The sequence below is a fragment of the Ahaetulla prasina genome, chromosome 3 (assembly GCF_028640845.1).
Source record: "Ahaetulla prasina isolate Xishuangbanna chromosome 3, ASM2864084v1, whole genome shotgun sequence".
Classification (NCBI taxonomy): Eukaryota; Metazoa; Chordata; class Lepidosauria; order Squamata; family Colubridae; genus Ahaetulla; species Ahaetulla prasina.
This window is the reverse complement of record NC_080541.1, coordinates 214,275,254-214,291,256: the sequence shown is the minus strand read 5'-3', so window position 1 is coordinate 214,291,256 and position 16,003 is coordinate 214,275,254. Positions and strand designations below refer to the sequence as shown.

General features: G+C 41.0%; 1 protein-coding gene across 4 annotated transcripts in view; it reads right to left on the bottom strand.

Annotated features, from left to right (window-relative positions):
• Positions 1-16,003, bottom strand: part of PHACTR3 (phosphatase and actin regulator 3) — a 341,542-nt gene that overhangs the window by 157,356 nt on the left and 168,183 nt on the right. For all 4 annotated transcript variants that reach the window (XM_058174777.1, XM_058174780.1, XM_058174779.1 and 1 more), the window contains 2 exons: positions 6,750-6,956; positions 530-797 (listed from right to left, as the gene is read on the bottom strand). In XM_058174777.1, the coding sequence (XP_058030760.1) occupies positions 530-797; positions 6,750-6,956 (475 nt within the window). The remainder of the gene's footprint in view (positions 1-529; positions 798-6,749; positions 6,957-16,003) is intronic.

Sequence of the window (16,003 nt, the reverse complement as noted above, 5' to 3'; positions counted from 1 at the left end):
TAGTTCTAAGTTGCTTCTTTCCTTGATCAGTTTCCACCCATTGCTTTTTGTCATGCCTTCAGGTGCTTTGGAGAACAGCCCGACTCCCTCTTCTTTGTGGCAACCCCTGAGATATTGGAACACTGCTATCATGTCTCCCCTAGTCCTTCTTTTTATTAAACTAGACATACCCAGTTCCTGCAACCGTTTTTCATATGTTTTAGCCTCCAGTCCCCTAATCATCTTTGTTGCTTTGTTGTTGATAAGAACGAATTGTGTCATTCTTAAGATTTGTATCAGATATTATAGCTGTGCAAGTGCAGGGAGAATGATTTGGGCCAATGTGAAAGATGAATTTGAGCTAAGGGATATCTATTGCCACGGTTGCTTCTTAGGACAGGGGTCTCCAACCTTGGCAACTTTAAGCCTGGTGGATTTAAGCTTTGCTGGCTGGGGGATTCTGGGAGTTGAAGTCCACCAGGCTTAGTTGCCAAGGTTGGAGACCCCTGTCTTAGGAGGTTTGCTTCATAGAGATTTGCAGGCGTTTTACCTATCCTGCCGATGTTTCGTGGCCAAGGCTCTGTGAAGTTCCTCAATGACTCGACTAGGAGGTAAAGGTAGGTGGATGGCAGCCAGGTGAGGGGATCCAGTCGGCGTCGTATGCTGCCCTCTGAGGTGGGGATCGGAGACTTTCGGTCCTGAGGACTGGAAGGGAACAGCTTGTCCTGAGTGTTGGGAGGAGCCAACAATTACGTAGTTTTTCAAGATCGTGGATGGGGGAGATTTCAAGGCTGTCTCATCGGCTTCACTTCCTGCAGCTGGAAAGAAAATCAGAAAAGGTCACTCGTGGCAGGATGCAAATGGCAGGTTTCCATTCATTCTACCCAGGGAAAAGACATCTGTGCCGCTGCTCTTTAACTGACTCCTTCCAAAGGGCAAATCGCAGAAATTTCCATGCCCTTGGGGGGTGAAATGCTCCTGGTTAGGACCGGATCACCTGATCCGGTAGCTATGGCAGTGGGTGGTTTGGATTGCCTGATCTGGTAGCAATGGCAGTAGCAAAAATCCCTGCCCCTCCCCAATGCCCACCTGAGCTGCACGATCATCAGAGGGTTGTTGTTTTTTTACTTTTAAAAGCATTTTTTCTTCGTCCGAAAAAATGCTTTTAAAAGTAAAAAAAAAAGTTGGCCACGCCCACCCAGTCACATTACCCCCTTCCCCACCAAGCCGCGCCCACAGAACCGGTAGTAACAAATTTTACATTTCACCACTGCTTGCCCTCCTTCTCTATTGGGAGGGCAGTTTAAAAAAAAAAAAAAAGGCAAGAGGGCAGTTGCAAGTCCAGAGTTGCAGGAGGGAGGGGTTATTTCCCTGAAAGCAAAGAATCTCTGGTGGGCAGGAAGAAGCACGGTCAGGCCCTCCCTAGCAATTCACATAGTATCATCATCTCCTTTTAACAATCCCATAATCCCTTGCGAGGATTGGAGTCTGGGCAACTGAACGGAGCTAGCAGAGTGTTTACTAGCCGGATGCCTTTCCTGGCGCCAATGTGGAGTTTTGTTCGGCAGATATATTCTCATTGTTCCCAGAGAAAGAAATATCTGCCTCTACCTAGGATCGAACTCACAACCTCTTGATGGTGAGGCGAGCACTCCATCTCTAGGCCACCGCCCCACTCTAGCAATTCACAGAGTATATCTATTGCAGAGAATTGCTTTAGTCTGGCAATATTTCTATTCGTAGGTGAATAACAATAAAGGACTTACTCAGAAGTCACTCCCGGTGTCATTCTTGGCTTTTTTGGGCCTGATAGCAATTGTGCAAAGACCTTTGTCCATTTCACATGCGATGCATGCAAAAAAGCGGGGAGGGACTTCAGTCGTATGATTGCAGCTGCCTTCTTGCCTTTTTTAAAAAAAACTCTCCTCCAGATCAGGCTGAGGAACTCTGGGAGTTGAAGTCCACAAGTCTTAAAGTTGACAAAGTTGGAGACCCCTGCTCTAGATACTTCTGTCCCTAAGGAACTACAGCTGACCAACTGACCACAGGAATAACTTTTCATCGAATCTTTGTAACGCAGGCAGCCAAGCCACCCTCTCAGTTTGCAGGTGCTTCTCCCAGCATCTGCAACAGCGGGAAAGGGAAAATTTTCATTTGCTCTTAGAAATGAAGACCCTGTATTGCATCATGAAGCCAATTTGAGGGGGTGGCTTTGCTCAAACCTTCATTGAAGTTAAATCTCCAACAGAGATCTGTGCAGCCCCCCTAGGTGAATCCTTGCTGTTATTTACTTTGGAGGTATATTGGCATAACCCCGATATCATTTCTAAAATATGCACCGTGATGAATGTCTTCATAAATATGGATTCTGATTGAACGCAGAGGGCTACGTATTACCATATGAGTGAAATCGAAAGCATTTCATGTATGCTAGAGCTTCAGGCTTAGGGTTTATTAAATAGTCTATTTCACAGGATATTCAATTCAATACCCCTTAAAACAAGCCTAGGGGGGAAAAAGCAGTATGCTTCTGTTTGAGGTGCAAGGAGATGAAAAATTGTAGATTTCTGCCAGCTACTTCTGGATACCGGTGAGACAGGAAGTTTAAATAGAGAACTAAGTTTAAATAGAGAACTAAGTTTAAATAGAGAACTAAGTTTAAGACAAGACCTAAGTTTAACTCACAGAATCATCTATTGTAATGTCCTTCCTGTTAACGACTACTTCAGCTTTAATTGCAATAATACTAGAACAACTAATAGATTTAAACTTAATGTCAACCGCTTTAATCTAGATTGCAGAAAATATGACTTCTGTAACAGAATCATCAGTGCTTGGAATACTTTACCTGACTCTGTGGTCTCTTCCCATAATCCTAAAAGCTTTAACCTAAAACTTTCTACTATTGACCTCACCCCATTCCTAAGAGGACCATAAGGGGCGTGCATAAGCGCACAAATGTGCCTACCGTTCCTGTCCTATTGTTTTTCTTTTCTTCTTCCTATATATATATATATATATATATGCTTATACCTCCTTATATTTACTCATATATGTGTTTATATACTATATAATATTTTTGTATGATACCTACATATATTGTTGTGACAAAATAAATAAATAAATAATAAATAACTTCAGACGGCAACCCTATGATGTCTTCTCAGATAACTCTTACTTTTTACTGAGATTTATGAATGGGGCTTTACGAAGTTCTTTAAACTTTGGTGTTGGAGAAGACTTCGGAGACCACCATGGATGGCCAAGAAAACAAAACAATGGATGATCAGAAAATCAACCCAGAATTCTCACTTGAGACACAAATGGACAGGCTCAAATTATCTTACTTCAGACACATTGTGCAAAGACCCTGTTGTGATCCGCCAGCAGCCTGCAGAGCTGGCAACAGAATCAGACAGCAATGAGGCTGAGGAAGAACATGGGCCAGTTCTGGAGGCTGGGGAAGGCCCGGCTGAGGGCTCTGCATCGGAGGTAGAAGTGGGGGCAGAGCCATTGGGGAATGAGGTACAGACTCCAGAGCCTCCAGTGGCAGACAGTAGTGAGGCAGAGGAACAGGAAGAGCCTGTTCCTAATGCACACATGAGAAGAACTGCCAGAAGGCAAGAGCAGCTAAAGCAAAGAGGATGACTCAGGAGTAGGGCCAAGAGATGATTAGTCCCTCCCATAAGGCTTAAAAGACCAGCAACGGCATTTGGATTCTTTGCCGGAAAACAATGTTGATAGCTTTGTCTTGTTGCATTTGTTTCGTATCGGTGTCTTCTGAGTTTTTGCCAAGAAAGGTCTTTGTCAGTTTGCCTAATTGGACCAAGTTTGGTGATAGGACTGAGGAATTGTGTTGGGAGAAATTTACTTTAATTTAGTTGGACTAAGCTGAGAATGAAGTAATTCTCAGCTGTTTTAATAAAGTTTGTTTGTTTTTACACTGACTGAATTTCCTACTACCTACTTGGGCCTGGGTCACAACAGACCCAGCTTTCCGAAAAAGGTTGGAATACTGGAAAAAAGGCTCTAAGGTTGCGAAAGGTGAAAAGAAAGAGAAGAAGACAGTCAGCAGCATGGTGGACGGACTCAGTTGTAGTGGCAATAGGTGTTTGAAGATTCCCTTAGGGTCTAATTTAAAGATAACTTAAAGTAGGGAAAGCAAATAGCATTTGGAAAGCAGAATTAAAAGGAGTAAATCTAGTTGCCTAGGTATATTGTTCCCCATGGTAGTTTTAAACTGAACAATACTGTATTTCTATTTAGCACCTGCTTCTAAATCTGTATCTATCTACATGTAGAAATCGTCCTCTTTGCAAGGCTATAGAATAGAATAGAATAGAATAGAATAGAATAGAATAGAATAGAATAGAATAGAATAGAATAGAATAGAATAGAATAGAATTTTTATTGGCCAAGTGTGATTGGACACACAAGGAATTTGTCTTGGTGCATATGCTCTCAGTGTACATAAAAGAAAAGATACGTTCAACAAGGTACAACATTTACAACACAATTGATGATCAATATATCAATATAAATCATAAGGATTGCCAGCAACAAGTTATAGTCATACAGTCATAAGTGGAAAGAGATTGGTGATTGGTGCTCTATAGCGTCGTTTTGAGGATAGGAGTTGAAACAGTTTATGTCCAGGATGCGAGGGATCTGCAAATATTTTCACGGCCCTCTTCTTGATTCATGCAGTATACAGGTCCTCAATGGAAGGCAAGTTGGTAGCAATTATTTTTTCTGCAGCTCTAATTACATGTCTATATCAAATACTTTGGCTACATAATGAGAAGGAAAGACTCACTGGAGAAGAGCCCAATGCTGGGAACAATTGAGGGCAAGAGAAGAAAGGGACAACAGAGAACGAAGTGGCTGGATGGAGTCACTGAAACAGTCAGTGTGAGCTTAAATGGACTCCGGGGGATGGTAGAGGACAGGAAGGCCTGGAGGAACATTGTCAATTGGGATGATTTTGCAACTAACAACAACAAATACATGTATATAGTTATATGGCACACAGCACTTAAATTCAGAGTTTGAATTTACAGTGAGAAGTCCTGAAGTTTCCATTTGTTTTGATGCTGGGAGGTCAAAGATTAGAATTAGAATGAGCATAAGAGAAGAAGCAAAATAATTCCATCAGAGAAACGTTTGGTTGGTTGACCCAAGAGTCAGCTTGAACATATACAGCCTAAGAATTATCACAGTGTCAGAGAATCCAGTGATACTTATAATGATTTCATCCTGATAAGAAAACATATAAGCTCTCCCAGAGATCTTCCAACTTCCCAATCCATTTCTCTTTCTCTATCAAAAACAAGTTCTCCAACTTTCCTGAGAAACAGGACAATATATAAGCATATCTTAGACCAGGGGTCTTCAACCTTGGCAACTTTAAGACTTGTGGAGTTCAACTCCCAGAGTTCCTCAGCCAGCTTTGAAGTCCACAAGTCTTAAAGATTGGAGACCCCTGTCTTAGACTACCTAAATTACTTCTGGCCTCCATGAACGTTGCTATAGAGATTTGGTTAACTGTGCATTTTTTAATATGAAATCTGAATTGGGATTTAGTAGTGAATTTGACACCGTAGCTCATGGGCTAAGACGCTGAGCTTGTCGATCGAAAGGTCAGCAGTTCAGCGGTTTGAATCCCTAGTGCTGCCGTGTAACGGGGTGAGCTCCTGTTACTTGTCCCAGCTTCTGCCAACCTAGCAGTTCGAAAGCACATAAAAAAATGTAAGTAGAAAAAATAGGGACCATCTTTGGTGGGAAGGTAACAGCATTCCGTGCGCCTTTGGCATTGAGTCATGCTGGCCACATGACCACGGAGACGTCTTTGGACAGCGGTGGCTCTTCGGCATTGAAACGGAGATGAGCACCGCCCCCTGGGGTCAGGAATGACTAGCACGTATGTGTGAGGGGAACCTTTACCTTTACCTTTAGTGAACTTGGATTTCGTCATAACAGCGCTTTCATCTCTCATCTGTTTGGTCCTTGAAATGATTTCCGCTGTCAAATGCCACTGTATGTTATCAACCAAATGCCAGTTCTCAAACTTGTCAGTTTTTAAACATGCTCTAAGTCTAGAAAATTATTGAACTGCAGGTAGAATTGCTGTGGTAAAAGATACCACCAGAACCAGCACCATTACAGACATATGAGCTATGTTCATTATAAGGTACGCCTCACACACCAGGGGTGAAATGCTCCCGGTTCAGACCGGATCACGCAATCCAGCAGCAATGGGGGCAGGTAGTTCGGAGAACTGGTAGCAAAAATCCCTCCCCCCCCACTGCCCACGCCTCGCTGTTCCTCTTCTCTGTCCCTGAAGCTCTCGATGGTGATATAGCAGCAAACGGCCTTAAACGACTGCCGCGGCGCTTCAAAGGGCCACACTACAGCTGATCAGCACTGTAGGTGGCTAGTAGACCAGTGCCTCTATTTTTAAAGAAGGTAGACTGGGGCACCCCCAAGTTTTGTATACTTTATTATTTTTATTATTTATTGTTATTGGCCATGCTCATTCAGTCACCTGACCACCAAGCCACACCCACCAATTAAGCCATGCCCACAGAATCAGTAGGGGAAATTTTTAGATTTCACCCCGTCACACACTACATGGAGACAAGCAGTTTCTTTAAACTATGGGACTACGCTTCTCATAGGTCATCTGTGGTCTTCTCCCACCTTCATGACTCCATGGCTGGTCAGTCTTCTTTCTAATAAAAGACAGCTCCCTTTGGCTGAATGAGACTCACCTGGTACAATCTTCGAGACTTTGGGTACAATCTTAGGTGGTGGAACTGGAAGTGAGGAAGGAGGGTTAGGGATCTGGGCTGTGTTCCTTTCCATCTGTTTCTGGGGGGACTCGATGGATCCCAAAAGTAGTAAGGCTTGTGGGGTCTCTTCAGAGGTTGGCAGGCTGGCATTTTCCCGTTCATCTGTGGATGCTGATGTCTTCTTGGCTGAGAGGAGACAGGATCATAGGCAATGGGACATGAAATACACCATAACAACAGCACAAGGGGAAGGGGAAGGGGTAGGGCAAGAAGGAGAGAGACGGAAATATAGGTGTGGTGGTATAGCACGCAACAAAGAACTCACTGTGTCCACCTGTGGCCAACAGATCATTCCAGGAACCAGGCAGCCTGGATTGTAGATAAAAAATGACCCATAGCTTTACCACACAACTCTCTTTTAAGGAAAAGGGTAGAGCTGAAGGGGCTTTATTTACAACACAAAATATCTCAATTCTCTTCCTCCCTCCTCTCTTCTGGAAAATGTGTTCCAATGCTTTGAAGAACGTGTGGTGGGCTTTAGAGCCAGCCCTACTGTTTGGAAAAAAATATGGATCCCAGTGATATCAGATGTTAGTGGACAGCAGACTCTAGTATTCATTTTACTACAGCCAGAATTGCTCCTGAGTGTAAGAGGATAACACAGTATATGCCTCAAAGGTTGAGCTCCTGAGAGAAAGTTAAGGATGGCATTATTAAATGCAAAAAAAAATAAATCCTATCTACTATTTTAGCTGAACCACCATACCCCTCCTAAACTTCTAAAATGCAATAGGTAAAATGACAATATAAAACTACAAAGGAGCCATGATCTTAAATGCTCAAAAGATGCTGATTAACTGCCCTTATTCAAACATGAGTGTTTGAACATTCTCTTAATATATACTGAAAGGAGTGGATCTATTATCATAAAAAATGACACTTTTTAAAAAATAGTTTAGTTCTAATTATAAGAACAATACAAAAGAAGAGAAAGTGTCAGTAACTGCTCTATTCAAAGCTGAAGGTTGCTTTGGAGATGACAGAATTTCATTGCTTTAAACACAATTATCAAGGATTGAACAATTATATCTGAACGGAATGGTATATTTTTTTTTTTGATTAAGCCAACCTGAAATGAAATGAATTTGTATCTGAGCAAATATAGATTAGGTTTGAGTTTCACATAGAAAAAAACCAAAGTCACATTTCATTGCAATCTTTTGAAGACCAGCATATTTCCACCCTGGAAGGAAGTCAGTTCAAGTCTAGTCCAGGGGTCTGCAAACTTGGCTCTTTTAAGACTTGTGGACTTCAACTTCCAGAGCAAAGCTGGCTGAGGAACTCTGGGAGTTGAAGTCCACAAGTCTTAAAAGAGCCAAGTTTGCAGACCCCTGGTCTAGTCAGTAAAAAAACAAATGTGTGACGAGGCAGAATTTAAGATCCCTGCAATGATTGGAGAGATAGGATATTTCTGGGGGAATTCTCAAGAGTTTCTGGGGAGAATGGAATGGAGGAGCACCATTAATATCTGTGGAGTAAAGATAAAGGTAAAAGTTCCCCTCGCACATACGTTCTAGTCGTTCCCGACTCTAGGGGGCGGTGCTCATCTCCGTTTCAAAGCTGAAGAGCCAGCACTGTCCGAAGACGTCTCCGTGGTCATGTGGCCGGCAGGACTAAATGCCAAAGGCGCACAGAACACTGTTACCTTCCCACCAAAGGTGGTCCCTGTTTTTCTACTTGCATTTTTTACCTGCTTTCGAACTGCTAGTTTGGCAGAAGCTGGGACAAGTAATGGGAGCTCACCCTGTTACGCGGCACTAGGGATTCGAACTGCTGAACTGCCGACTTTTCAATTAACAAGCTCAGTGTCTTAGCCCCTGAGCCACCGCGTGCTTTGATCTGTGGAGTATGAGGTACCTATTCTTGTGTTCCATATCTTTCTTCTCCAAGCATAAGATCTTGAAATGATTTCAATGACTGTTTTGGGATGGAGGAACATTGATTGTTTAGCAATTACATTTAACATTTGTAGGACCAGAAGTGGTATTCAGCTGGTTCGCACCAGTTCGGGCGAACCAGTAGCAGGGACTGTGGGTGCCCCTCCTTGCCCCGGCATAATGCTGTCCTATTTAGCCATGTTTTCAAGGCCAGGCGCATGCATGGAAGGCATATACACGAGCAAAGCGCATGCACGGAAGGCTGGGCACATGCACTGAAGACACACACGCACATGAAGCGAGTGTGTGAGCGTACACACAGCGAACCAGTGGTAAGAATATGTGAAACCCACTGCTGTGTAGGGCCTTGAGGACACAGTGCCCAAAATATTGGTACAAAGTAGATCAAGCCTAGCAATGAGTAGAGTTATATTTTAGGAGTTGTTGTTCAGAAAATTGTTTTATCAAGGCTCTTTCTGATGACATCTGGTATAGCTTCCTTGTATTTCTCACCTCAAAAATAATTGAACCTTTCTTGCCAGTTTTTAGCAACTGTAGTCAGTGGACTGAGAAAAAGGAGTATTAACAGTGGCACGTGTTAATCTTAACTTATTCATTTAATCAATGAAAATGGACCTACAAGACACATGGAAAGCGCTAATGGTGTTTTGGGTTTGCTTTGTCCTGGTCCATTAACAGAAATGTCAGAAAGGACCACTATATGAAGAATGGACACGAATTTGGAATTAAAAAACCTACTGACCCCAGTAGAGTTAGTACAGAAACAAAAGAGCAGAGATCCAAAAGCAATCCTAAAACAGAAATACACAACTAAATATCCCTGCTCCACCTGATTTGGACTACAGTTCCCATTTCTCTTATCACTGCCTGCAGTGTTTGTATTTAGTCACAATTCAAATGAGAAATTTGGGTGCTATCATTTTATATCTGCTCTAGCAGGTAAACATGTAAATAATGGTGCTCTTTATATTTTATATGAATGAAATGGAACAGCACAATCCTTAGAAGCTATAATATTGGGATGAGCAACCTAAAAAATATAAGCCACCTTAAACATTAAAGTATTACAGTGATTATATTCACTAACGGCCACTAGAAGGCTATATATATTTAGAGAGAGAAAGAGAGAGAGAGAGAGAGAGAGAGAGAGAGAGGGAGGGAGGGAGGGAGGGAAGGAGGGAAAGAGGGAGGAAGAGAGGGAGTTTTTCATGGAGCTTACTCTGAAGAAAATTCACACAGGAGTCTAACTGCCTTGGAAGTTAGGGAAGGAACTAAGGAAACTTAATTCATTTAAAATAAAAGAAATACAGCCATTTTGGTAATACCACTTCAACCCTGGCCCAAAATTCTTTTTAACTTTATTCCAGCCAGCCATAAAAATATGCCACTGGTTGTCTAGCCACAGAATTCTAGTAACAGCAGCAGAGTATAAGCCCCAACAAATCAAGTGATTGAATGATTTATGTATTATTGATATAATTGATATAATTCTGTTCCGTTCCATTTCGTTCCATTCCATTCCATATTTTCTTTTCTTTTCTGTTCTGTTCCGTTCCGTTCCATATTTTCTTTTCTTTTCTTTTCTTTTCTTTTCTATTCTATTCTACTTCACTCCACTCCACTCCACTCCACTCCACTCCATTAGTATCAAGTTGGTTTTGACACTCAATGACTATTTAGACAGAGATTCTCCAGGATGAACTATCCCCAAGTAGGCCTTTCAGAAAGTTCAAAAATATTTACATTTGTCTTCAGAATTGCTTGTTTATATGTATGTCTGTATGTAAATGAGAAAAGAGCAGGTGTTGATTTTCAATTGCTTGATTTTCAAATACATTTTCTGGATTTTTAATTTTAATTCTGTATTTCTTCATGACATTTCTTGCATTCTAGTTTTTGTTTTTCATTTATTTTCTGCCTTGGAAAAATCCCATTGAGAGAGAGGGGGAGTGATTTAAATTTTATATCTTGTAAGCCACCCAGAGTCTTTTTGAACTCAGATAGCTTTCAAAAATCTACTGGGTAAGTGAATAATCCATGATAGTTAAACTTCAGGAAATGAGTTGGACTGTCCTGAACACAATATGATAAAAATTAAAACAAAGAATGCACTATTGAAGCAATTCAGATGCTTTTTAGCTTAGCCACTAGAGGGCAGCTAATGCAGGGAACAAATGTTTTAAGGCAGGGATCTCCAACCTTGGTAATTTAACCATGGAGGACTTCAACTCCCAGAATTTCTTTCTGGGAGTTGAAGTCCGCCAGGCTTAAAGTTGCAAAGGTTGGAGACCTCTGTTTTAAGGTTTTTCTTTACATTTCTTTTTGTGAGAATATTGTAGGGATATTACAAAAGCTATTTGCTACTCACCATTTTTCAAAATCCTTTCCAGTAAGATATGTGCATTGATACTCATATATTTTCTGTCTTCTAAGAAAGCATAAAATGTATAGTTTTATGAAAACTAGCTTTTGTTGCAATACACCCTGATTCCCTCCAAATATGAATATTTTATGTTTAATGATGGTGTATCTACTCTGAGCATATCTTAGTGTATTTAAAAGGTAAAGAAAGGTAAAGGTTCCCCTCACACATACGTGCTAGTCGTTGCCGACTCTAGGGGGCGGTGCTCATCTCCGAAGAGCCAGCGCTGTCCGAAGACGTCTCCGTGGTCATGTGGCCGGCATGACTCAACGCCAAAGGCGTACGGAATACTGTTACCTTCCCACCAAAGGTGGTCCCTATTTTTTCTACTTGCATTTTTACGTGCTTTCGAAACTGCTAGGTTGGCAGAAGCTGGGACTAGTAACGGGAGCTCACCCGTTACACAGCAGCACTAGGGATTCGAACCGCCGAACTGCCAACCTTTCGATCGACAAGCTCAGCTGTCTTAGCTCCTGAGCCACATACACTGAGCCTCTTAGTGTATCTACACTGGAGCAATGTACAGTGCAAATCACATGCATTATTTGTGAAGGGAAAATATATGGCTGTGTGTGTCAAAACACACAGATGTTACAGACATACAGTCCAATTGTCAGTCTTTTGACACTACTTCATAAAATCACTTATTGTGCCTCTGTTGAGATGATTGCCAGGGTTGTCAGGAGCTTTTTAATCACATCTCACACAGAACTATGTTGTCAGATTCATGTTTCCCTTTTTACAGTTCAGGTCCTTAAATTCTTTCACTGATCTCCAGTCTATTTCCATATCATGTCAATCCCCATAGCTGAAGGGGGTGGGGGTTGAGGAAGAAGAAGGAAGGAAGAAGAAGACAACTGATGAAGCTTCTTCTTGGATGAAGAAGACAACTGATGAAGCTTCTTGAAGCGTCTAAAACCAGCTAATAACACCCTTTTTTTTTGGAGTAGTACCATAAAATTATATCAATGGAAAGATAATTTAATCAAGAATGTAATGCAATAACTTTTATGAAGGATTTGCTATTAGAATAGTAGTTACAGTATAAAGAAGAAAAGTAAACCCGTAGAAAAAAACAAGATACGCAAAAATTATCACCACAGAAAAACAAGATATACAAAAATTGTCACCATGTCAGTTAATATTTAGTTGGGTAACCTTTAGCATGAATGACGGCCTTATAACGTCTTCCCATGGAGTGAACCAAGTCTTTTAGTTCTGCAGGTGTTATAATGTGAAACCAAGTTTGAATGATTGCTTCTATTAACTGGGTTTTATTGCTGGGTCACTTCTGACTAACAAGTTTCTTTAGTCGGCTCCATAGATTTTCAACTGGGTTAGGGTCTGGGCTATTCCCAGGCCATTCCAGCAGTGGAATATGATTATCTTGAAACTCCAAAAAAAAAAAAGTGGTGTTATTAGCCATCAAACCTCAAAAATAAACTTTTCCCAAAAGGTTTCCACAATTTTGGCCAAGACTATATAGCTTTTCCGTCTGTTCTAGGATGGCTTCAAACAAGACAGAATTCCAGTAACGATTAACAACATCAAATTCCACCATTCCCCATCATCCTATCTTACATTTATTGCTATTTCCATCCCTTCAATGAAACATACAGAAATTCTTAAGATGCTTTCCAGCTTGTAGTGATTAATTTCATTGAATTTCACTGAAATTAATTCCATCCCTGAAATCCAGGCTTACAATTTACATTGTATAAGAAATTATTATCTTTTTCTTCTTTTTCCATCCCACTGAAGACAAAATTGCTAGGGAAGGAGGAAAGGGCTTTCCTTTTGTGCTACCAAGCTACCAGCCCTCATGCCCTGGAAATAAATCCTTCCATTCTTCACCACCCAGTCAGAGCTGAAGAAGCTTCTTGGATGAGAAGTGAAACGTCTTCAAAGGAAAATCAGAAAGTCAAGTTGCCTCTTGAAAAAAAAGCACCTTTGGGACAACCATAACTGAGAATCTCCATAGACTTAGTTGTCTTTTGAAAACAATTTTATGGAATGTTACTAAAGATAAATGACAAGGGAGTGCAGAAATAGATACAAATGATATTTTTTAAGAAAAAACTTGGAGTAGATAAGTCAATGTATTGACACAGAATTGACAAGGGAAGAGAAATGTCAAGGAAGTGGAAATCTTTCACCAGCACAATTCAATGTAAACCCAATCAATCAAGCATTAAACTATCCTTTTGGGCATCCAATATCACAGCCTTCTTTGTGTATAAGGCAAACAGTGGTATCTACTGGTTTGCTCTGCCTACTAATCAGGAGAAAAATATGGGTTTTGAAGACTCTCTGGTTAGTTCTGAAAATTTACCCAGCAGCCCTTTTTTCAGAAAGTTGATAAGTTTACCTTTTCTTTTAAAAAAAAATCTTTAAAATATACAGTAGAAGTTCACGCACAAAGGATCAGTGATTTGATACCATAGTCCAATCTCTTTCCCTTTATTCTCCTTTGCTGCTTCTCTGGGTCATTGCTATAAAATCCTTCTTTCTGAAGCCACATTTCCAAATTTTAGCATATTGACTTTTCTGAGAGTTATTATGACCTTATTTCATGGACCTTTTACTTGGATTTGCCACTCTGGTCTCCCTCTGTTGACTTTGCTTTATTTTTTTAAAAAAGCCACGTTGTTCTTTATTTGACTTTAAATCAATTTCTTTATTTCTTTTCTTTTATCATGGGCTGCTTAGGAGTAGGGAAGGGACTTTAGTGGCAAAACTTTACATACAAGTAGTTAAATAAATATGATACTTTCAATGATAAAAGTTTATTGCCAACCCTGGTTTATTCTTCCATGACATTCAGTGGTTGCAGACTGTCCTTTTTAATATTTATATTTAGGGTTATATTTCTTAACACTACCTTTAAAAAAAAAACTCAAAAGGATTACTGCTTTTAAGTGGCAAATAGTTGAAAAGAAATAACTCAGGATATATTTTTTCATGCTGGTGGATATTTTTAAAAGAAAAGAAATCTTTCTTTTAACAGGAAGTTTTATGCAGCTATTATTCATCAGTCATATAAATGGGCAGCTACACCTGAAACAGTTACTGGATATTTTTTATACTCCTTAATCTGCCAGAAAAGTATGGAAAAACAAAAAATCCACATGCAGCTGAATTGCAAGTCTGACCAATCTTAAACCATCTAGAAGGGCCGGTTTAGCTCTGCCTGGTAAGGCCTGTTATTAAGAACACAAAGCCTGCAATTACTGCAGGTTCGAGCCCGGCCCAAGGTTGACTCAGCCTTCCATCCTTTATAAGGTAGGTAAAATGAGGACCCAGATTGTTGGGGGGGCAATAAGTTGACTTTGTAAATATATACAAATAGAATGAGACTATTGCCCTATACATTGTAAGCCGCCCTGAGTCTTCGGAGAAGGGCGGGGTATAAATGTAAACAAAAAAAAAAAAAAAATTCTGGCCATTCATTGCTTAATTATTTATTTGATTAGATTTTGGCACCACCCAACTCCAGACTGATTGTGGGTGGCTCACAATATCCAAATAACAAGATAAAAACACAATACTGTATAAATAAACAAGATAGCATCTGATTAATCAATGAATTACACAAACAGAGCTTGATAGTTTAGCACAGGGGTGTCAAACTCGTGATGACATGTTGTCGTCACATGACGTATTGTGACTTTTTCCCCCTTTGCTAAATGGGGGTTTGTGTGGTGTGGCCAGTGTGTGACACATCTGGCCCATGGGCCACAAGTTTGACCCCTGGTTTAGCACCATCTAGAAGAATATAATATAATATAATATAATATAATGTAATGTAATGTAATGTAATGTAATGTAATGTAATATAATATAATAATAATATAATATTATAATATAATATAATATAATATAATATAATATAATATAATATAATATAATATAATATAATATAATATAATATAATATAATATAATATAATATAATATAATATAATATAATATAATATAATATAATATAATATAATAGAGACCCCTCCTTAAGAAGCCCTCTTTGGACCCAGCTATTTTGGGTAATTATCGTCCAGTCTCCAACCCTCGCTTTGTTGCGAAGGTTGTAGAAAATGCCGTGGCGACAGCTGCCCCAACACCTGGATGAAGATGTCTATCTAGACCCGTTCCAGTCCGGCTTCCGACCCGGATACAGCACGGAGACAGCTTTGGTCGCATTGGTGGATGATCTCTGGAGGGCCAGGGACAGGGGATATTCCTCTGCCCTGGTCCTATTAGACCTCTCAGCGGCGTTCGATACCATCGATCATGGTATCCTGCTGCGCGGTTGGGGATTGGGAGTGGGAGGCACCGTATATTGGTGGTTCACCTCCTATCTCTCTGCCCGGTCGCAGACGGTGTTGACAGGGGGGCACAGGTCGACCGCGAGGGGCCTCACTTGTGGGGTCCCAGAGGGGTCGATTCTCTCGCCCTGCTGTTCAACATCTACATGAAGCCGTTGGGTGAGATCATCAGTGGTTTCGGGTGAGATACCAGCAGTATGCTGACGACACTCAGCTGTACTTTTCCACCCCAGACCACCCCAATGAAGTTGTCAAGTGCTGTCCCGGTGTTTGGAAGCTGTACGGGTCTGGATGGGGAGAAACAGGCTCAAGCTTAATCCTCCAAGGCGGAGTGGCTGTGGATGCGGCACCCGATTCAGTCAGCTGCAGCCGCGGCTGGCTGTTGGAGGCGAGTTACTGGCCCCAAAGGATAGGTGCGCAACTTGGGTGTCCTCCTGGATGATCGGCTGTCGTTTGAAGACCATTTGACGGCCGTCTCCAGGAGGGCCTTCCACCAGGTTCGCCTGGTTCGCAGTTGCGCCTTCCTTGATCG